A 22,705-nucleotide genomic window follows, 5' to 3' on the forward strand; every position below is an offset into this window, starting at 1 on the left:
AATGTGTCAACCACTCTCCTGTCAGTATGGCAGTATGCTCCTAACATCCATCATGAAAGACTTTAGTTTAGACCAACTAGGCTGTGTCAGTGATAACAGGGGATTTACTGTAATATATTTACTGTAATATAGGGGCTTAAAACCTTGTTTCATTCATTCATTGATGTGAGCATTTGTAAACACTAGTAGTGAATGTGTCAACCACTCTCCTGTCAGTATGGCAGTATGCTCCTAACATTCATCATGAAAGTCTTTAGTTTAGACCAACTAGGCTGTGTCAGTGATAACAGGGGATTTACTGTAATATATTTACTGTAATACAGGGCCTTTGTAAACACCTCTTCTACTTGGAGTGGATTAATGATTTTAACATTGCCGGTAAAATGATTTACAAGACTCAAAAACAAAACAATTAGCACGAAAGAATTCCCCTCATTCGTCAAATTAATTAGAAAAAGTTCAAGCAAAAAGTGCACAAGAATTCTAAAAGCAATATCTCAGCAAACAACATTCAGTCCTTTCTTACAGTCTTGCACTCGCTGATTCTGGTGTCTCATTCAATCAGATGTGTTTTTGTCAAGGTTTCCCCTGGCTTGACAAATCCTAGGGACGTTTCCTTAGCCATCACTGTCGTCATGCCACACTGGCTTTTGGTAAGCCTTTAGTGAAAGGCTCTGTGACAAATGATTGTCTGAAATGTGCTTCTGGGGCATTTAAAAAGCAGCCTTATGATGGACAAGTGACATTTGGAAACTACTGTACTAGCCCAGTACGACCATCCTGATCTCGCGAGCTTACATTCTATTTCGCTACACAAGGAAAGGAAACAAAAGCGCAGCAGGATAGTGGAGAAGTCTTTACAGCACCATTTCTGAATGTCCATATTGTTACTCTAGCCTCACATGTCTAGCAATGTAAGAACAGAGCATTGATTTATAGAGAGAAAATATTGGAGGGGTGTAACGGTCCCTGTCAAAAGCTCATTTACTAATTGCCTCCCGCCCCTCTCCCCAGAGGGACTCAATGTAATTGAAAAGGCTTGCCAGCCAAACTGCCTTCTGTTGGAGTCATGGACGACTGGCTCCAAGCCTAATGGTTAACTGGAAAGCCAAGGAAATGCCCTTTTGGCAAAGTTGGCTTATTTTGAGGAAAATTGTTAGAGTGTTTGTTTCTATTGTCTACTTTTACAGTAGTCAAAACTGTTCCAGCTGCGTCACGTCTGAACAATACAAAAGGTTCCTCAGAGAAAATAAAGGCCCCACAAAATATTTTTTTTAAATAAAAAAATAAATAAAAAAATTGTCGTTGTTGCGGCAATGTACTATAGATATAGTTAATTTTCATGGGTCAACTAATTGGTAGGTGTTAAGAAAATGTTACCTTCCGCATAATCCGTGTGGCTCTACTCGTTGTCCTATGGCATATCATCTTCTGGTGCATTGCGCCACCAAGTAATTAAGCAACTCATTGTCCTGTCCTTGTCTCCTTCAGAACAGGGGGAGTTGTACCCATCGTCTTCTCCTTATTTGCGGAGGTGCTGTCCAGAGAGAAGAGAGGGGAGCACCTGAGCTGGCTCTGCATGTTCTGGATGATTGGAGAGATCTATGCTTCAGCCATGGCCTGGGCCATTATACCACACTACGGTAAGTAGTATACTGTTATACCACATTAACGCACCACGGTGACTCACCAGGACTAGTTCACACTCACACAGGTGGAATGAACACATCATAGGCATTTTAGTAACCAAACCTTCTTGGTTAGATGGTTATGATGCCCCTGAATGTGGTATAATAATTTGACATTGTACAGTTTACAAAGTAAAAACAAATCAAACAATGGCACACAATGTTAAAACTTACTGCACAAATCCAGGTTGGCAGAGGATAACCAGCGGAACGTTTAGCTGTGACCGTGGGTGAAGGTGCCAGTTTGCCCTGCTGGCGCATCAACTAAGTGGCTGCAGACTGGGAGAGGGACAGTTGAAGTGATTAATGTAGGCCTGGAAACCACGGGGATACACATACAGGCACACATAGGGATATTTAAAGGATGAAGGCGTAACGGTGGGAGATAGGAGACTGTGATTTACGACCGCTACACTGGAAATAAGCTGCACTCATCAATAAAGAAAAGGGGAAAGGCTTGAAAATGGGCTTTCCTCTCTCTCTTCCTCACACCATATCAATCTCTCCCACCACCCGTATCTCTGTCTGAGCCTATTTCTCTCTGCTCATCTTCTTTCCCTCTCACTCCTTTCTTTCTGTCCCTCTCTTTCCTCCCCCTCTTTCACTGTCTCCCAATGTCTCTTCCAACCACTTCTTACTGTCCCTCCCTCCCTCCCTGTCCCTCCTCTCCTTCTCTCTGTCTGGGGATGTTCTTCTTGATCAAGCATAATTAGCTTTTTCTTCTTGCTCTAACCTAATGGGACAAAGCTACAGCTAGCCATGATTTATGGTCGAGCCGTGTTTTAGCCCAGCCGTGGGTGACGTCAGTGAGAGGCTTCATGGAGGATATTTCACTGTGCCGGCCGTGCTGAGCCACTGAAATGCCTGTTTGTACAAATAGTGACTGCACTGTAGACATTGAAGGAAATGATACCTGAAACAGTGGGGGTTCATTTAAGATTTCAGATCATTGAGCTGCTTTTAGGACAATCCACAGTTTCTCTTTATTGTGCAGTGGCTATAGAGGAGGGCTACACACACACACACACACAATCTGATAAACCCAGTGAGTCTCACTGAGAAAGCTCTGCTGTCAGGTCTGCAGATATCCCTTTGAAGGCTTGATAGTAAACCCACTCTGCTCTCATTCTTTCTGACACACACTCTCTCTTTCCTCTCTCACTCTTCCTCTCTCCATATCCTCTCCCTTTCTATCCTTTATCTCCCCACTTATCTCCCTCCCCCCTTTATCCCCCCCACCCCCTCTCTCTGAGCGTGCCCTGCATACTCCAACACTTTTGGGTGATTTTTATGTTCTCTCCAACTGCCGCAGTGCCCGCCAACAGCGATGTGGCTGAGGAGCCTGAGGTGTAGTCTTTTGTCTCATATAGAAACAGATAATGATGGATTACCACACATCTACCACCTCATTGGTGTTTAATACTCCATTAAAGTTCTTTATATACCTCCTCACTTGTCTTCAACACTCTGCAGCTCCTAATGTCTTCTAAAGCCTCATGACAAAGACACAGATGGAGCCTACAGAAGCCTGAATCAGCCTGGAGAGATCTCTGTCATACTGCAGCCTTTAGTTACACTACTAGGGGTCTCTCTCTCCCTCTCTCCCTCCATCCATCCACTTAGTCAATTATGTACATTATCCCAGTAATGACATTTTCAATGGCTAAAAAGACACTAACCCTCCGGGGCTGACAGCACAGCTATATCCCCATAGACAAGGCAATCACTGCAGCACATCAAATCTTACACACACACACACACACACACACACGCACACTAATACATTACCATCAGCATACATGTGTCATGTTAACACGTACACACACACAGACACACAGAGTTCATGCATTCACACCAACACACACATGCACAAGACCCTGAATGTAAGGAATTGAGATTGCCTTCATGGTAGTCACTGGGAATCCTTGACATCCTCCCACACACACCTACAGGATAGTGTCATAACTCAGCGCACAACTACAGTAACATCCCAGCTGTTCTATACATTAACGCCTACAAACACGGTGTGTGGATGACTCCGATGCATGCACAGAATGATGTACAGCCCCTGCCATACACGGTGTGTGGACGACTCCGATGCATGCACAGAATGATGTACAGCCCCTGCCATACACGGTGTGTGGATGACTCCGATGCATGCACAGAATGATGTACAGCCCCTGCCATACACGGGTGGTTTGAGAGAGATGGTTAATAAGCGGTGGTATCAATCTGCCATTAGATTCATTTCTAGAAGTCATTTCCTTGCATTAACATTAACAGTGCTGATGGATAATGGGGTTATTCCTTTAAATCGTGTTAAAAAGAAAAAGGCCTGATCCAGAGGGAGAGACGTGGGAGGTCACGACTAACATCCCTCTTCTCCCTCCTTCCCCAAATAGGAACAGGGAACATAAGCACACACACACATTGCATTAGCCCTCTTACACTAATGTACACTCCCACACACTGAAGAACAGTCATTTTCAGTAAAAAGGAGATAAGGAGAACAAAAATATACCTCTTCATTGTTTTGGATTTACCCTGTCACTGTAGTTCTCAGCTACAGTGTTTATAGTGTACATACCGCATGTGGATTTGTGTTAATTCTGTGTCCATTGTGTTGTCTGTCTGTATATCCTGCTTATCGTCTGTCTGTATATCCTGCTTATCGTCTGTCTGTATATCCTGTTTATTGTCGGTCTATATATCCTGTTTATCATCGGTCTGTATATCCCGCTTAACGTCTGTCTATATATCCTGTTTATCGTCTGTCTGTATTTCCTGCTTATCATCTGTCTGTATATCCTGTTTATCGTCTGTCTATATATCCTGCTTATCATCTGTCTGTATATCCTGTTTATTGTGGCGGCACCACAAATTCCTGTACATACAAATCTATTTGGCGAATAAAGGTGATTCTGAAAAGATTTTACTTTCTCGATGTTCCATCAAATTTTCAGTAAGACCCATTTTCAGTAAGATCCATTAAAGTGGGCAACAAATTTGATATTTATAAACTATTTCACAGAATGTATGAAACACACATTTAAGGGTTTGAAGGGTTCTACTGTGCCTAAGGGAAAGCGCTATGAAATTACAGTGCTGTACATGGGTCGCTCAGTGTTGAGGCTAAGATTATTTACATGGCTGTGTACTATTACAATGATTGAGGATGGATATAATTGAAGGCTACAGCAACCTTTTCCAGCTCGAGGACATAATTAGTCCGGCACGTTCCTTTCCAATGGCAAAGGTGCAAAAAGGTGGAGGAATTCAGATATGACATTGTTTGTAGCACGACCCACAGAGTTCTTAAACTACGGTGCGCCAAATGGTCCAATGTGCCAGTAAATCAGCACAATCTAATTTTTCGTTTTTTCAAATTGGAGCCATCTTGGAGGTAGAATTGGGATCATGTATACTGTGATAATGCCGATACAAAAAAAGAGTAACGTAGAGCAATGTACAATAAGGCGAACATAGCAAATGAGGTAAGTTGTAAGTACATGGGGGCCGCCATCTTTATGCACCTTCGCTGTTGAATAGTCCAGAAAATGACTTAGAATGTGCTGAGATAAGTGGCATTTAGAGAGGGGAATTGGAAATTGATTGTGTGTGTGCATGTGTTTGTGTATGTGAGAATATGTGTGTGTGTGCATGTGTGTGTGTGTGTGTTGCTGCTATGATGTCATGTATTGTCATGTTGTGTCTTGTTTCTGTCCTTTCCCTTCACCCTGTCTCCCTCTGCTGGTCGTTATTAGGTTACCTTTTCTCCCCCTCTTTCCCCCAGCTGTTCCTTGTCTCCTCCTAACTACCTCGTCACCCCTTTTCCCACCTGTTCCCTTTTTCCCTCTGATTAGTCCTCTATATCTCTCTGTTTTGTTTCTGTCTTTGTCGGATTCTTGTTTGTGTTATTCATGCCTGAACCAGACTATCGTCATGTTTGCTGCAACCTTGTCCTGTCCTGTCGGAATCTGCCGGTCCATCTGAGCCTACCTATGTTTTGTCATTAAAGAAGCTCTGTTTACGTTAATTCGCTTTTGGGTCCTCATTCACGCACCGTAACAGAAGAATCCGACCAAGAATGGACCCAGCGACTTCGGATCCTCTCCACTCAGCCGTCGAGATCCAGGGAGCGATGCTAGGCAGACACGAGCAGGAATTGTCTGCTGCTCGACATGCCGTTGAGACCCTGGCCACCCAAGTCTCCAACCTCACAGAACAGGTTCACCATCTCCGCCTCGATCCACCGGCCACTTCCAGGGCTTTCGAATCTCCGGAGCTCAGAATCAATAACCCGCCGTGTTACTCTGGGGAGCCCACTGAATGCCGCTCGTTCCTCACCCAGTGTGATATTGTGTTTTCTCTCCAGCCCAACACTTACTCCAGGAGCACTGCTCGTGTCGCCTACGTCATATCTCTCCTTACTGGACGGGCTCGTGAGTGGGGCACGGCAATCTGGGAGGCAAGGGCTGAGTGTACTAACCAGTATCAGGACTTTAAGGAGGAGATGATACGGGTTTTTGATCGATCTGTTTTTGGGGAGGAGGCTTCCAGGGCCCTGTCTTCCCTATGTCAAGTAATCGATCCATAACAGACTACTCTATTGAGTTTCGCACTCTTGCTGCCTCCAGTGGCTGGAACGAGCCGGCTTTGCTCGCTCGTTTTCTGGAGGGTCTCCGCGCAGAGGTAAAGGATGAGATTCTCTCCTGGGAGGTTCCTTCCAGCGTGGATTCCTTGATTGAACTCGCTATTCGCATTGAGCGACGGGTTGATCTTCGTCACCGAGCTCGTGGAAAGGAGCTCGCGTTCTCCGTTGCCCCCCTCTCCGCATCACTACCATCTTCCTCTGCCGGCTCGGGTGCTGAGCCTATGCAGCTGGGAGGTATCCGCATCTCGACTAAGGAGAGGGAACGGAGAATCACCAACCGCCTCTGTCTCTATTGCGGTTCTGCTGGTCATTTTGTCACTTCATGTCCAGTAAAAGCCAGAGCTCATCAGTAAGCGGAGGGCTACTGGTGAGCGCTACTACTCCTGTCTCTCCTTCAAGATCCTGCACTACCTTGTCGGTCCATCTACGCTGGACCGGTTCGTCAGCTTCCTGCAGTGCCTTAATAGACTCTGGGGCGGAGGGCTGTTTTATGGACGAGACCTGGGCTCGGGAACATGACATTCCTCTCAGACAGTTAAGGGAGTCCACGGCCTTGTTCGCCCTGGATGGTAGTCCTCTCCCCAGGATTCAGCGTGAGACGCTACCTTTAACCCTCACTGTTTCTGGTAATCATAGCGAAACCATTTCTTTTTTAATTTTTCGTTCACCTTTTACACCTGTTGTTTTGGGCCATCCCTGGCTAGTTTGTCATAATCCTTCTATTAATTGGTCTAGTAATTCTATCCTCTCCTGGAACGTCTCTTGTCATGTGAAATGTTTAATGTCTGCTATCCCTCCTGTTTCCTCTGTCTCTTCTTCACAGGAGGAGCCTGGTGATTTGACAGGGGTGCCGGAGGAATATCACGATCTGCGCACGGTGTTCAGTCGGTCCAGGGCCACCTCTCTTCCTCCACACCGGTCGTATGATTGTAGTATTGATCTCCTTCCGGGAACCACTCCCCCCCGGGGTAGACTATACTCTCTGTCGGCTCCCGAACGTAAGGCTCTCGAAGATTATTTGTCTGTAGCTCTTGCCGCCGGTACCATAGTCCCCTCCTCCTCTCCCGCCGGAGCGGGGTTTTTTTTTGTTAAGAAGAAGGACGGGTCCCTGCGCCCCTGCATAGATTATCGAGGGCTGAATGACATAACAGTGAAGAATCGTTATCCGCTTCCACTTATGTCTTCAGCCTTCGAGATCCTGCAGGGAGCCAGGTTTTTCACTAAGTTGGACCTTCGTAACGCTTACCATCTCGTGCGCATCAGGGAGGGGGACGAGTGGAAGACGGCGTTTAACACTCCGTTAGGGCACTTTGAATACCGGGTTCTTCCTTTCGGCCTCGCTAACGCTCCAGCTGTCTTTCAGGCATTAGTCAATGATGTCCTGAGAGACATGCTGAACATCTTTGTTTTCGTTTACCTTGACGATATCCTGATTTTTTCACCGTCACTCCAGATTCATGTTCAGCACGTTCGACGTGTCCTCCAGCGCCTTTTAGAGAATTGTCTTTTTGTGAAGGCTGAGAAGTGCTCTTTTCATGCCTCCTCCGTCACATTTCTCGGTTCTGTTATTTCCGCTGAAGGCATTAAGATGGATCCCGCTAAGGTCCAAGCTGTCATTGATTGGCCCGTCCCTAAGTCACGCGTCGAGTTGCAGCGCTTTCTCGGCTTCGCGAATTTCTATCGTCGTTTCATCCGTAATTTCGGTCAGGTGGCAGCCCCTCTCACAGCCCTTACTTCTGTCAAGACGTGCTTTAAGTGGTCCGTTTCCGCCCAGGGAGCTTTTGATCTCCTCAAGAATCGTTTTACATCCGCACCTATCCTTGTTACACCTGACGTCTCTAGACAGTTCATTGTCGAGGTTGACGCGTCAGAGGTGGGCGTGGGAGCCATTCTTTCTCAGCGCTCCTTCTCTGACGACAAGGTCCACCCTTGCGCGTATTTTTCTCATCGCCTGTCGCCGTCGGAACGTAACTATGATGTGGGAAACCGCGAACTGCTCCCATCCGCTTAGCCCTAGGCGAATGGCGACAGTGGTTGGAGGGGGCGACCGTTCCTTTTGTCGTTTGGACTGACCATAGGAACCTTGAGTACATCCGTTCTGCCAAACGACTTAATGCACGTCAGGCGCGCTGGGCGCTGTTTTTCGCTCGTTTCGAGTTCGTGATTTCTTATCGTCCGGGCTCTAAGAACACCAAGCCTGATGCTTTATCTCGTCTCTTCAGTTCTTCAGTAGCCTCCACTGACCCCGAGGGGATTCTCCCTGAGGGGCGTGTTGTCGGGTTGACTGTCTGGGGAATTGAGAGGCAGGTAAAGCAAGCACTCACTCAAACTCCGTCGCCGCGCGCTTGTCCCAGGAACCTTCTTTTCGTTCCCGTTCCTACTCGTCTGGCCGTTCTTCAGTGGGCTCACTCTGCCAAGTTAGCCGGCCACCCTGGCGTTCGGGGTACGCTTGCTTCCATTCGCCAGCGCTTTTGGTGGCCCACCCGGGAGCATGACACGCGTCACTTCGTGGCTGCTTGTTCGGTCTGCGCGCAGACTAAGTCCGGTAACTCTCCTCCTGCCGGCCGTCTCAGGCCGCTTCCCATTCCCTCTCGACCGTGGTCTCACATCGCCTTAGATTTTGTCACCGGACTGCCTTCGTCAGCGGGGAAGACTGTTATTCTTACGGTTGTCGACAGGTTCTCTAAGGCGGCTCATTTTATTCCCCTTGCTAAGCTTCCTTCTGCTAAAGAGACGGCACAAATCATCATCGAGAATGTTTTCAGAATTCATGGCCTTCCGTCAGACGTCGTTTCGGACAGAGGTCCGCAATTCACGTCTCAATTTTGGAGGGAGTTTTGCCGTTTGATTGGGGCTTCCGTCAGTCTCTCTTCCGGCTTTCACCCCCAGTCTAACGGTCAAGCAGAACGGGCCAATCAGACTATTGGTCGCATCTTACGCAGTCTTTCTTTTCGCAACCCTGCGTCTTGGTCAGAACAGCTCCCCTGGGCAGAATACGCCCACAACTCGCTTCCTTCGTCTGCGACCGGGCTATCTCCTTTTCAGAGTAGCCTCGGGTACCAGCCTCCGCTGTTCTCATCTCAGTTCGCCGAGTCCAGCGTCCCCTCCGCTCAGGCTTTTGTCCAACGTTGCGAGCGCACCTGGAAGAGGGTCAGGTCTGCACTTTGCCGTTATAGGGCGCAGACTGAGGGCTGCTAATAAGCGTAGAACTAAGAGTCCTAGATATTGTCGCGGTCAGAGAGTTTGGCTCTCCACTCAGAACCTTCCCCTTAAGACCACTTCTCGCAAGTTGACCCCGCGGTTCATTGGTCCGTTCCGTATTTCTCGGATCATTAATCCTGTCGCAGTTCGACTTCTTCTTCCGCGATATCTTCGTCGCGTCCACCCGGTCTTCCATGTCTCCTGTGTCAAGCCCGTTCTTCGCGCCCCCGCTCGTCTCCCCCCCCCCCCCCCCATCCTTGTCAAGGGCGCACCCATCTACAGGGTCCGTAGGATTTTGGACATGCGTCCTCGGGGCCGTGGTCATCAGTACCTAGTAGATTGGGAGGGGTACGGTCCTGAGGAGAGGAGTTGGGTTCCCTCTCGGGACGTGCTGGACCGTGCGCTGATCGATGATTTCCTCCGTTGCCGCCAGGTTTCCTCCTCGAGTGCGCCAGGAGGCGCTCGGTGAGTGGGGGGGGTACTGTCATGTATTGTCATGTTGTGTCTTGTTTCTGTCCTTTCCCTTCACCCTGTCTCCCTCTGCTGGTCGTTATTAGGTTACCTTTTCTCCCCCTCTTTCCCCCAGCTGTTCCTTGTCTCCTCCTAACTACCTCGTCACCCCTTTTCCCACCTGTTCCCTTTTTCCCTCTGATTAGTCCTCTATATCTCTCTCTGTTTTGTTTCTGTCTTTGTCGGATTCTTGTTTGTGTTATTCATGCCTGAACCAGACTATCGTCATGTTTGCTGCAACCTTGTCCTGTCCTGTCGGAATCTGCCGGTCCATCTGAGCCTACCTATGTTTTGTCATTAAAGAAGCTCTGTTTACGTTAATTCGCTTTTGGGTCCTCATTCACGCACCGTAACATATGAAGATGAATTGGACATAGTCTCTACCTGTGGGATGAGATCAGGTACAACATGATTTAACTTAAATGTCCTTTCTTTCCTTCCTTTATTTGTTTTCTTTGTGTGTTGCACTTTCCTCTGTGTGTGGTCTTCTGGAATAGACCCCATAGAAATTGTGCAAATAGAACAGACGTCACATCACCAAGGGAAGCAACAGTCAGTTACTCACAAGTAACTTAAAAGACCCACTCCTGTGACATTTTTGAACTACTATGAACGGAGACCAAAAACAAGCTGAATATTGTATGAATTGAAAAATCGAAGCTCCCTCTCTTGAGAATGTGACCATTATGTAAAACATGCTGATGTGTTCTCTTGTGTCTGATTGTTTGATGATGTATTGTGTGTGATTGGTTGCTGATGTGTTCTCTCGTGTGTGATTGGTTGCAGGCTGGAGTTTCAGTATGGGTTCTGCCTACCAGTTCCACAGTTGGAGAGTGTTTGTGGTCGTCTGCGCCCTGCCCTGCGTTTGTGCTGTTGTGGCTCTCACTTTCATGCCTGAGAGCCCCAGGTTTTACCTGGAGGTAAAGTAAAGCGTTATGGGAAATGGGGTTTTAGGGAGAGGGCCTGCCCCTCACAGACTATGTCTATGTGTGGGCATGGATGGTCAGCTTTTCAATTCAATAGTTCCAGTTCTGAACAGTATAGGCAACTAATAGAATGTAGACCAATCCCAGATAGACATATAGCCTAGATAATTGGTTATTTAAGTCTGATGATAGTACAAGGATAAGTTATCATTAACCCAGGGCCCTATAGCAGCTTAGGTCCCTATAGCATCTATTTCCTCAGAAAACCATTGAAGAGGGTACATTATCCTAGGTTACTATAATGCTTAAGTGTGTTCATGACAGTGGGTGCTGAGGAGTATTTTTTTTGTTTTTGCTCAGTCTGATTGGGTGGGCCTGGCAAGGCCTGGCTTCCCAGTGGGTGGGCCTGTGTCCACCCAGGCCCACACATGACTATGCCCCTAGTTCATGAAAGTTGGAAATGCTTTGTTCTTCAACAGCAAGGCCTATGAGGCAAACAGTTAGTCAGCCTAAAGCTTCAGCAGCAGAGGTCTGGGCTACATGGCACGCCATTTTGCATGTTTTGTCGAAGATGGCAAATAATAAGCTAATAATAAACTAACGACTGTGACAGTTGGCTACGCCTATTACTGTAGGAGAATTATACTTTGAAGTAAAATGAGTCATCGTTGTCGTGACTCCTGTCATCTCAGCCCATCTCCTCCCTGCGTGAGCATGGCTGTCACGGAGGAGTGCTCCCGGTTCTCTCTCCGTTAATCCCGTTTAATTCTCCCTCCTGTCAGGTGGGGAAGCACGACGAGGCTTGGATGATCCTCAAGCAGATCCATGACACCAACATGCGAGCGCGTGGGCAGCCGGAGAAAGTCTTCACCGTGAGTGTTTTCCCGCCTCGGCTCTTGCTTTGTTCACGCAGTCGAAAAATGAAGGCTTATAACCGCCAGCGCTGCGACTTGTTTAAATATGTGCCGAGTATAATATCATATGAAAAGGTTTTGAAAGGTATTTTGTGCCGTTCAAATACGCAATGCCCGAGGCGCGCCTGGAAACAGCACCCCAGTCAATCTACATTTAGAGCTTTTCATTTGGTGTCAGATGTCCTGTCTCTGCAAGTGAACTAAAGCCCTTGCAAATCTCATGATACATCTGTAGCCTATATTTTAAGATGCAGGTTTTTGCTGCTAATGCAATAGCATAAGGGCTCAATCAATCTTGAATTGCAAAACTTGCCTATCAATTTGCATAGCCTACCTTTTTCCATAGAAACATTTAAAAGCAATGCAGAATAGTTGTAGATACCGTAAGAGAACCAGGTAAATTCCAATTCCTCGAGGTGCTTCCAGGGCCCGAGTTTCCTTGTACCACCCACAGATATCCAATGAATGGACCACAGCCACAGACCACCTTCCAGTTACATTTCTCCACCAGCAGTAGCCTACAAGAAAGAAACAGCATAAACATGACTTTTGATGTAATTATGTTATTAAAAACTAAATTTCCCATAATTCCCATCCCAGGTGAACAGAATCAAGATCCCCAAGCATTTGGATGAGCTGGTGGAGATTAAATCAGAGTCGGGGAACCCAGTCTCCAAGGCCCTCTTCAGGTCCAAGACAGAGCTATGTGGGGTGGGTTTTCTCTGTTGACTCGCTAGATGGCCATGATAGAAGCGGCATTATCCTGCACTGCACTCTCACAAATCATTATTGATGTGTCTCTCTTGTTCCTCCACACAGATCTGGGTTAACTTTATGAAGTGTTTCGACTACCCTCTGAAAGAAAGCACTATCAAGCTAGCTATTGTTTGGTTTACTCTGTCGTTTGGGTAAGTTTTTCTATTGTAATGACTCCCGCTCCCTCCCTCTCTCCTGATTAGAAAGGTCCAGTTCTTAATTTAGAGCTGTAGGAGTCAGAATAGGCTAACTTCTTTCGTCAGGAAATGGCATAGACTTTTGCGCTTGCAGCCACATTGCATTTCTGTCAGCTGTCCAACGTGGTAGCAGAGGTCGCAGCTCCCTGCTCTCAGGAGAACTACTGAATCAATATGCTTTCATTGGCCTCTCCTCTCAGTGTGACAGGATGGGAATTCAAGCAGCCTGAGAAGAAAAGAACACTCCTGGAAACCCAACAGAAACCGTGTATTCTACCCCTATAGTTCCAATACATTTCAACTGGCTCCTATGTATAAACATGGATTTCTTTCTATTTGTTAACCTATATCCACTAAAGTGACTCCCGACGCCAAATTCCCTGTGGGTACGTACATAACCTAACCTTTGTTGTTGGTGACGACACTGTGTGTGTCTGTGGATCCAGGTACTACGGCCTGTCTGTGTGGTTCCCTGACGTCATCAAGCACCTCCAGGCAGATGACTACGCCTCCAAGGTGAAGATCCACAGCAACGAACGCATCGAGGACTTCACCTTCAATTTCACCATGGAGAACCAGATCCACACCAATGGTGTCTTCATCAACGACAGGTAGGGGAGAAAGAGAAAACTCTTCCACATTCATGCTGGACAAGCAGTTATAACTACATCCTCAATGGAAATGGGACTGATGGACTAAAATGGAGTATGGATGAAAATGTGAGTCATTACTATGATGCTTTTATATGCTTTTATATTCATCTGGCATGTTGTCTTATCTGCTTTATCTCTGTCAACTAGATGAGATGAGTAAACGTTAAATACAGAATCGACAAGGATTTCTCTGTAAAATGAACATGACGTGTAGGCATTCGTAACTAACCATGTCCACACATACACTTTCCTCTGTTGAACCGTCCAGATTTGTTAATATGAAGTTGAAGTCCATCACCTTCATTGACTCCACCTTCCGGAACTGCTACTTTGACGACGTGACCTCGGTGGGATCCTACTTCCGGAACTGTACCTTCATCGAGGCGTTCTTCTACAACACTGGTAAGACAGACAAACAGAACCAGAAAGAGAACAGGGGCATTTCTGGGCATCCGTGAAGAATCCAGAAGGATCTTTGTCAGGCTTGACCTGTTCTCCTTTCTTTCATACTTCCTTTTTTGTAAAGATATAGTTTCGACGGGCTGAAAAATGTTTGCTAGGTATTGGCCTTTCTTAGCTACAGTCTCAGTCATGCCTATTTTCCTGTTTGTGATGGCAGACATCGATGACTCCAAACTGATAGATGACACAGAGGTGATCAACAGCACGTTTCACCACAACAAGACGGGCTGTCAGATGACATTTGATGACGACTACAGCGCCTACTGGGTCTACTTCATCAACTTCCTTGGAACTCTGGCTGTTCTGCCCGGCAACATCGTCTCGGCACTGCTCATGGATAAAATCGGACGCCTTTCTATGTTAGGTATGTACAGGGATAGTTTGCAAAGTCCTTTCTGAGGGCTACCTTTGTTATGAGCATGACTGTATCAGGTTGTTCAAATAAAAAAAGGATGTTGTGTGTCTGTGTCTGCGTGTGTCTACGTGCGTCTGTGTGTGTCTGCCTGCGTGCGTCTGTGTGTGTCTGCGCGCGTGTGTGTGTCTGCGCGCGTGTGTGTGTGTGTGTGTGTGTGTGTGTGGTACAGGTGGCTCAATGGTTCTGTCAGGGATCAGTTGTTTCTTCCTGTGGTTCGGCACCAGTGAGTCGATGATGATCTTCATGCTGTGCCTTTACAACGGCCTGAGCATATCAGCCTGGAACTCACTGGACGTGGTCACCACAGAGTCCTTCCCTACAGACAGAAGGTATAGTTAGCAAGAAAATATAAATGATCCATTCCTATCTGCACACACAACAAGCATGAAAAAACACACAGACATACATATAAAACTCCTGTAAATCACTAAAAGACTTTCTAATCCCCCCCCTTCTCTCTCTCTCTGTGTCAGAGGGACAGGTTTTGGGTTCTGTAACGCTTTGTGTAAGCTGGCTGCAGTGTTGGGAAACCTGATCTTTGGTTCTCTGGTTGGCATCACCAAGTCCATCCCCATCCTCCTGGCCTCATCTGTGCTGGTGTGTGGAGGCCTGGTGGGGCTCCGGCTGCCTGATACCAGGGCCAACGTACTCATGTAGCCCCAGGAAGGACCACCTGGCCTGTGGAAGACTTGGGCCAAACCTGGTGCAAAGGGTTTGCTTCAAACCCATGTCCTATGGATGTTTGAGATTTGATTTGCTTATTGCCGCTTGTGGTGTCAAAGGGAGTTCAATTGCATAACTCCCCACCCCCACCCCATATTGCTACAAAACAGAATATCTACTTTCACTTTATCCATTTATGTATGTACAAGACACAACCCAAGCTCCAGACCATCTGCACAATTCCCTGGTGTCAAAGGGTAACTCCTATTTATTATTGAATGTAATATTTGGGGATGTCACCACGCCCCTTCCAGGATGGAATGACGTCACTCAATATTTTCATGTTATTTCATCATGATATAATCATAAGAGTTAGTGGGGTATATATTTTAGTGAAGCTTGTGGTGAGCATTGTTCAGGGGAATTGATGGTCAGTTGTTCATGACTGATTGATGGCCAGGCCATTGCCTGTGGATTATGTCCATCCATCCCTGTATAGTACTGGCTGTGAAGGGAACTACTGTATATGGGTCCTGTAGTTGACTGAAGTAGACTCTATATCAGTGTCAAGGCCTGTTTGCTATGAGCTGGCTTGTGAAGTCAGTACTGAGCTAGTGCTATGTGAGTTGTATAGATGTCAGTAGCGCCTGTTGCTTTGTATCTTATGAGCAGTAGCTTCCAGGCATGTTTGTCTGGAGTCATTGCAGGGGCAGGGTTAGTGCTGTACATATGAATGCGTTCTTATTAGGCCAGGACAGATGGAGGAGAGAGGGGATAACAAGCTGTTCTGAGCACAGCCACCCTGCAGTGGGAGAGACGAGGGAATAGATGATCAGAAAGACTGGAGACCACACAGCTGCAACACAGCTGGCCTAGACAGACAGGCCCTGGGAGAGAACAAGGGTATTTCTGGGCCACCGAGTGTAGATGGATCTTTGTCAGGCTTGACGTGTTCTCACATAATGTTTCACTTGTAATGTCTGCTAGATATACGCACATACCCTGAACTGTCAACCATGAAGAGTCATGGTGATGGACAGGTCTTAACTAAGCTAAGCTTCTCCCAGATAACACCTGAAACTATAATAATGTGTTTGTTGTCAGTTGTGGCTATTTATTTATTAGTTTACACTGACAGATGCATAAAGATGTGTTTTTATTACAGTATTCTGCCCCACTCTACCACAGTCATATATAAACACTCAATGTCAAAGCCCTTTGCACCAGCTCTCTAGGCCACATTGAATAACTTGATTTGTTGTTATTTGAAGTGTACATACTAAATGTATCAATATGTTAATATTTATGTTTTTTTTTGCGGGTATGTATCTGCAGCTGTTCTAAAGAATTTGTTGGGGGAAATGTAAGAATCCATTTTTTTTTGTATCTACTCTTGTTCTCCACTTCTCCTATGTGTTGTATTGTATGCAGGCTTCCTGGTTGGGATTTATTTATGTTCAGCCTTTGATTTGGCGTTTCTCTTCGGCACTGACTTTGTAATGACATGTCAGGCTGCTTCCTTTTCAAGATACTGAATGGCCTTTTTTTTTTTTTTTTTTAAATGTGCCTCTTCTCCTCATAGACAACAGAACAGGAGACTGAAGGGTACAGGAGGTAAACAGGAAGTGAACTCTGTGTGTGTGTGTGTGTGTGTGTGATGTCCCTTCACATTGTGACGTGTAAAAGGTTCAACCTCCATATCAGTTTAAAAAAAAAGATGCCCTCCCCTCAGATGAAGTTGGAAGATAATATTATTTTTAAACTGGATTGGAAAATATAAAATGTTATTTAGAGCAATAAGTAAGTAGTAAGTAAGTAAGTTAGTAACTGCTTGCATAAGAGTGACCCCCCCACAAGACGTAATTGAAGTGAAATGACGTGAAAACAACGTTGATTCAACCAGTGTGTGCCCAGTGGGAATGCATTTGCGTGGATATTTTAAGCAATATTTAAACAGTTTTACAACATTGAGTAAACTATTCCAGTGCTTGTTATTAAAAAAAAAAAAAACACCTGTGACAATTTGGAAGACATTTTAGAATCAGTAACAAAACAGTATTTTTCAAAATGTTGTACACATAATTCAGTACGCAGCACATGTATAAATCTTTTCACTGTATAATGGCATTTCATTAGTGCTGTACACTTCATAATGTTTCAGTCTCTAAATTCTCACCCAAAGTTGACAAATGCGTCTGACGTTGATAAGGCATCCTGCAGATAGCTGTCGTTACTGTAAGCAGTATGATCACCAGACCTCAGTCACAGGTCTACATCTCTACATGGCTCCTTAGTATTATCTGTGGATTTACTGCCTGTGTAGCTCTCCTGTTCCCATGTGTGTCGTATCTGTGAGTATATTGTAGTGTTTGTAGTCCACTGTATCAAAACTGCGGTCTGCTTGCCCCCTCCATATTTTAGCTTACATCATCTCGGATATGGTAAAGTCTGTTTGCTGATTGTTTGCTTCTTGGTATGCACTACAAATGATCAACCGCTGACTTGTTGATGATTTCATGATTTTATAAGTGATGACATAATCAATGGAACTTGAGTATTTATAGTACTAGTAACAACATTATGATTGGGCTTGTGTCAAACCAAAGCTATTGACTGACTACTGTTACCATCTCAGCAGTGTAGTGCATACAATAAGATACCAGTTATTTATGAACAAGGGTTGCAGCTGTATGGTGGTACTGGATGTGTTCAATCTAGCATCTTAGCCTAATTGTGACAGCATTGCCTGTGGTATCTTACAAAGGATAAAAAGTGTCTCTTTTTTGTGTGGGTGTGTGGTTTGGTTTCACTATCATTGTGGGGACCAGAAGTCCTCACAAGGATAGTAAAACAAGGAAAATCTGGACAGGTATGGACATTTCGCCAGTCCCCACAAGGAAAATTCCTATGTTTGGCTTAGAGGTTAAGTTAGGAATAAGAGTTAGGCTTAGTTTTAGGGTTAACGTTAGAGTTAGGTTAAGGGTTAGGGAAAATAGGATTTTGAATGGGAATAAATAGTTTGGTTCCCACAAGGATAGTAAAACAAATGTGTGTGTGTGTGTGTGTAAGTATTGTACATATCAATGCTGTAGTGGGTGGACTTCTGAGTTAAATCTGTATGCTTTTTGATTGACTGATGCCTCTCCAGCTGTGTTCAAGCGATAAATCCATCTATCCATGTTCTACGTCTGTGTTTCCTTGGCTAAAAGCCACATGTCCTCTACTACTGTGTGTACAAACTTGCATGTGTGTATGAAACTTCTCTTTTTTTGTGCTCAACTTTGTGTTCTTATTGTGCTCAACTTTGTGTTCTTATTGTATTCTTCTGCCAGAAGAAGAGAAAATGTAGATTTTTGGAAGAAAAAAAGTGAATGTATCACGTCAGTTTTTTTGGGACATTTTTTTAAGTGAACAATGGTGTGGGCTCAGATGAACAAATGTGTGTACATTATTGTGAAAGGCATGCCAATTGTGGGATGACTGTATGTACAGACGTCTATAAACATGAAGCTGTGTAGAGAAATATTTGCCAAATGATGCCCTGTGAATATTGTTTTAATTACAGGAGAATGGCAGGAATTGCAAATAGTGCTGCTTATGAGCATCAAGTATATGAAATAAAGATTTATGTTCTCTAGCAAATTCAATCATGTGTTCATTCAACTCCTGAGGATATAAAGCTTGAGTGCATTGCAGCTTATATAGGTCTGCAGCAGGTCATTTTGAAGATAATATTATATCAGATAGAGTGCATGCAGACTGCAGAGCATTGGGCCCAAAATCATATTACACTAATAATAGCTTTTATTTAGCCCTGAACTCTCATAATCTGACCTATAAGAAATATATGAGTTATCTTGCCTTCAATGTTTGCAAGTCAGAAAATATTAGCAATTGTTGTCAGGAATTAAAAATGAAGATTTTCAATCAGTATAGACTACTATAATTCCAGTCCTTTGAAGTTGGAAACGATGACACGGCTAAACTAAAGTGAGGGCTTGTGGTATTAGTTTTAAAACAACAACAGAAACAGCAGCATTGAAGACATCAAAATGCTAATCCACGTTTCCATATTCACTGCCTTATTGTCGTAGCTAGTGGGCATTACGCATGCCAAGTAAAGACACGACATCTACCCCTGGCTTTTGCCTTTTAATAAAAATAAAAACATTCCAACAAAACGAACAGATAAAATGTAAAGTGAAATTTTACGTGGAATTTGGAGTTATAGACTTCTCTCACACACACCCTGCAACATCAGCACAGCAGAGACAAGAAAGAACTTGGGCAAGACAATAAATTATTACAGGCAGGCATGTCAAGCTGCACTGCTCTGGCCTAGTTACATGTCATAGCTGCAGGTGGCCTAACGCTAAGGGCGTTGGGCCTGTAACTGAAAGGTCGCTAGGCCGAATCCCCGAGCAAGGTGTAAACTCTGCCTAGGTGCCCTTGAGCAAGGCACCTAACCCTTATTGCTTGTGGGTCACCATTGATAATGGCATTTCCAATTCACACATGCATATTAATACACACTTGTACATGTGTGAAATAGGGCATTTATGTAATCCACCATTGCTGGGACAGTGCTGGAATGGAAAATTAAATATCTGAACAAGTAGGGTTTAGGTTGGCATGATAGTGTGTAGCCAGCATTCATTTCTCATCCCTGTCCATAAACCCATTCTACCAGGAACTGAAAAGCATGGCTGTTATCAGAAGGACCCTCTACCCCCTTTATACAGTAGTGTATTACCTTTGACCAGAGCCCTATAGGCCCTTAGGATGCATTACCTTTGACCAGAGCCCTATAGGCCCTTAGGATGCATTACCTTTGACCAGAGCCCTATAGGCCCTTAGGATGCATTACCTTTGACCAGAGCCCTATAGGCCCTTAGGATGCATTACCTTTGACCAGAGCTCTATGGGCCCACCAGAGCCCTATGGGCCCTTATTAGGACAAGGCCTGTGGCCAAAATATCATATCACAATATGTTCTCAAAAAAATGTAAGGTACGGCAACTATTCTAATTGTTTTATACTCAACCAAACTAAGACAAAAACTGACAGTGAAGTAGCACAATTTGTATAACTTTTCATTTATTTAGCACTGTATCAACATATTGTTAAAAATGTATGTGAGTCGATACTGGTATACCTTAAGATACAATATATTGCCCAGTCGTAGCCCTTATAGAGCTCTACTTTTGACCAGAGCTTTATTGGTCCTGGTCCAAAGTAGTGCACTCTAGGGGATAGGGAGCCATATGGGACTCAGAACCTCTTCCACCTGGCTGACTTCAAGCTTGGTGTATAAAGTGAACCTCTCTGATGTCCAGAGGTGGGACCAAGTCACTATGAATCGAGTCACAAGCAAGTCTCAAGTAACAACATCCAAGTCTCAAGTCGAGTCCAAAGTAGAATAGGTCTTGACTCAAGTCAAGTCCAAGTCGTGGGTTCTAAGAGCAAGTCAAGTTGAGTCACAAGATTTCAAGTAAAGTCTCAAGTCAAGTAAAAAAAAAATGTATACATGCAATGACTTTTTCAACTACAAATCTTTTTATTGAGCCTACCAGATAGCCCATTTCATTATTTTGTCTACAACACATTTTGATGATGTATTTGTTAAATAGGGACCTTGTAGCAGTGGTAAAGGCATGAAATCAGCAGAAGGCAAGGCGGGTTGACATGTTCAGTGTGTAGATGTACAGTATTTACAGGTCCTGGTGATCCAATGGTGAAAGCACCATATCATACAAAATATACAAGTAGATTTACCAAATTTACACCGGTAATAGCCCAAAAGAAATAGCCTCGAGTACAGGGAAAGACTGTATAGCTTCCCCTTAAGAAACCAAATCGAATCTGTGTAACAGAAGCTCAAACAGGTAGGCCTACATAATATAAGCAATTGGACCCCAGGATCATACAAGTAACCAATAGGCAATTACAACCAATAAACTGGTTCTACAATGTAAAAGGCAATTTCCATGTGCACTGTACGTGTAACTGATAGATACATTTAAAAACATGAACGTGAGTGTGTGTAAGTAAATTGTAGTCTTTTGTCTGTAATATGTTTCGTTGTGCCGATACCCCAGTAAATCTATTGGGATCCTAATAAATCAAATCCACATCCATTGTAACATTGGTAAACGGTACAGGGATGGAATAATGAAACGCTAGCAATTATTTTAGTATCAGATGGAATATCACATAGGGCCTATGCATTTAAACGTGTGAAAGCAAGAGCAAGCGTTTCAACAAGAGAAAAACAGCACTCTCCACTGGTGGGAATTTGGAGAGCGCAAATGAAGAGTCTCGACTATGGTGCGTCTTCGCCACAGTAATAATTCATTTTAAACCAATTCCAAATGCAAGCTTCATAAGTAAATTATACATTTCAAGCAATTGTTACATACCAAAATACCAGTAGGCCTATGCTAGTAATTGTTTCCCCATTGCTGAGTTAATATTATTGATCAGAAAATACTTTTTGAAGCTGCATATTTATTTATTATGGCAATCCTTTCTTCCTATAATCTGACGTTTGCGCTTTACCAGATCCTATATCTGTTCCCTAGCTCACCCCCCGACCTGTATTGATTGACAGTTTTCTAGTTCAACCAGAGTGCCGAGTGTGCGGTTCACTAGCCAATCTGTTGCAGTTTTTTTTGCAAATGCAGTGCTGCGGCTGCTGTCTCTGGCTGCGTGTAGAGTCGTCCACATAGACTTTGTGACACAAAATGAGTGACAAAGCATTACAAAACCTGGCCACATAAATTCAAGGTATCAGTCTTAAATCAAAGTCGAATCCCAAGTCTTGAGGCTCCAAGTCCAGGTTATTTTATTTTATTTTCTATCAAGTCGAATCTCAAGTCATAAAATGTGTAACGAGTCAGACAGTCCAAGTCATGTGACTGGAGTCCACAACTATGCTGATGTCTGCAAGCCAAGTGTCATGTCATCCCAAACTATCCATGCATTTTTTGATATACCAACTACATCAACTTTTTAAAAAACTACCATTTTATTCTAATGATTCCATAGACAAGATAGCCACCACATCTTCACCTATTCATTTGCCATCTCGAGGCTATTTTGCAGTGGTGTAAAGTACTTAAGTAAAAATACTTTAAGGTACTACTTAAGTCGTTTTTTGGGGTATCTGTACTTACAATTTATATTTTGGACAACTGTTACTTTTACTCCACTACATTCCTAAAGAAAATCATGCAATTTCTACGCCATACATTTCCCTGACACACAAACGTACTTGTTACATTTTGAAGGTTTAGCAGGACAGGACAATTGTCTAATTCACGCACTTAAGCCCCAGGCTATCCATAAAAAAATATATTTAAAAAATCGTGCTGTCTGATTCGCTTAATATAAGGAATTTGAAATGATTTTATATATCTACTTTTACCTTTAATATGTAAGTATATTTAAAACCAAATACTTGTTGACTTTTACACAAGTATAATTTTAATGGGTGACTCACTTTTACTGGGGTCATTTTCTATTAAGGTATCTTAACTTTTACTCAAATATGACAATTATGTACTTTTTTCACCGATGCTATTTTGTCGCCCATATTCTAGCAAGAGAGGGACATCATGTCATGATAAATTAACCACCAGGTGGTGCTAGAGACGGCTAAAGCATT

The 22,705-nt window shown here is 44.3% G+C and overlaps 1 protein-coding gene across 1 annotated transcript in view; it reads left to right on the forward strand.

The window, feature by feature from the left end:
- The window catches only part of sv2ca (synaptic vesicle glycoprotein 2Ca), a 39,000-nt gene extending 20,319 nt beyond the window's left edge, over nucleotides 1-18,681 (forward strand). Inside the window, exons 4-13 of the mRNA XM_036979938.2 lie at nucleotides 1,492-1,643; nucleotides 10,840-10,973; nucleotides 11,762-11,851; nucleotides 12,494-12,604; nucleotides 12,713-12,801; nucleotides 13,293-13,457; nucleotides 13,768-13,901; nucleotides 14,119-14,325; nucleotides 14,546-14,705; nucleotides 14,850-18,681. Of these exons, the coding sequence (XP_036835833.1) occupies nucleotides 1,492-1,643; nucleotides 10,840-10,973; nucleotides 11,762-11,851; nucleotides 12,494-12,604; nucleotides 12,713-12,801; nucleotides 13,293-13,457; nucleotides 13,768-13,901; nucleotides 14,119-14,325; nucleotides 14,546-14,705; nucleotides 14,850-15,033 (1,426 nt within the window). The 3' untranslated portion in view covers nucleotides 15,034-18,681. The remainder of the gene's footprint in view (nucleotides 1-1,491; nucleotides 1,644-10,839; nucleotides 10,974-11,761; nucleotides 11,852-12,493; nucleotides 12,605-12,712; nucleotides 12,802-13,292; nucleotides 13,458-13,767; nucleotides 13,902-14,118; nucleotides 14,326-14,545; nucleotides 14,706-14,849) is intronic.
- Nucleotides 18,682-22,705: the final 4,024 nt, after the last annotated feature.

This window comes from Oncorhynchus mykiss, chromosome 6 (assembly GCF_057628025.1).
Source record: "Oncorhynchus mykiss isolate SJ-2025 chromosome 6, ASM5762802v1, whole genome shotgun sequence".
Taxonomy (NCBI): Eukaryota; Metazoa; Chordata; class Actinopteri; order Salmoniformes; family Salmonidae; genus Oncorhynchus; species Oncorhynchus mykiss.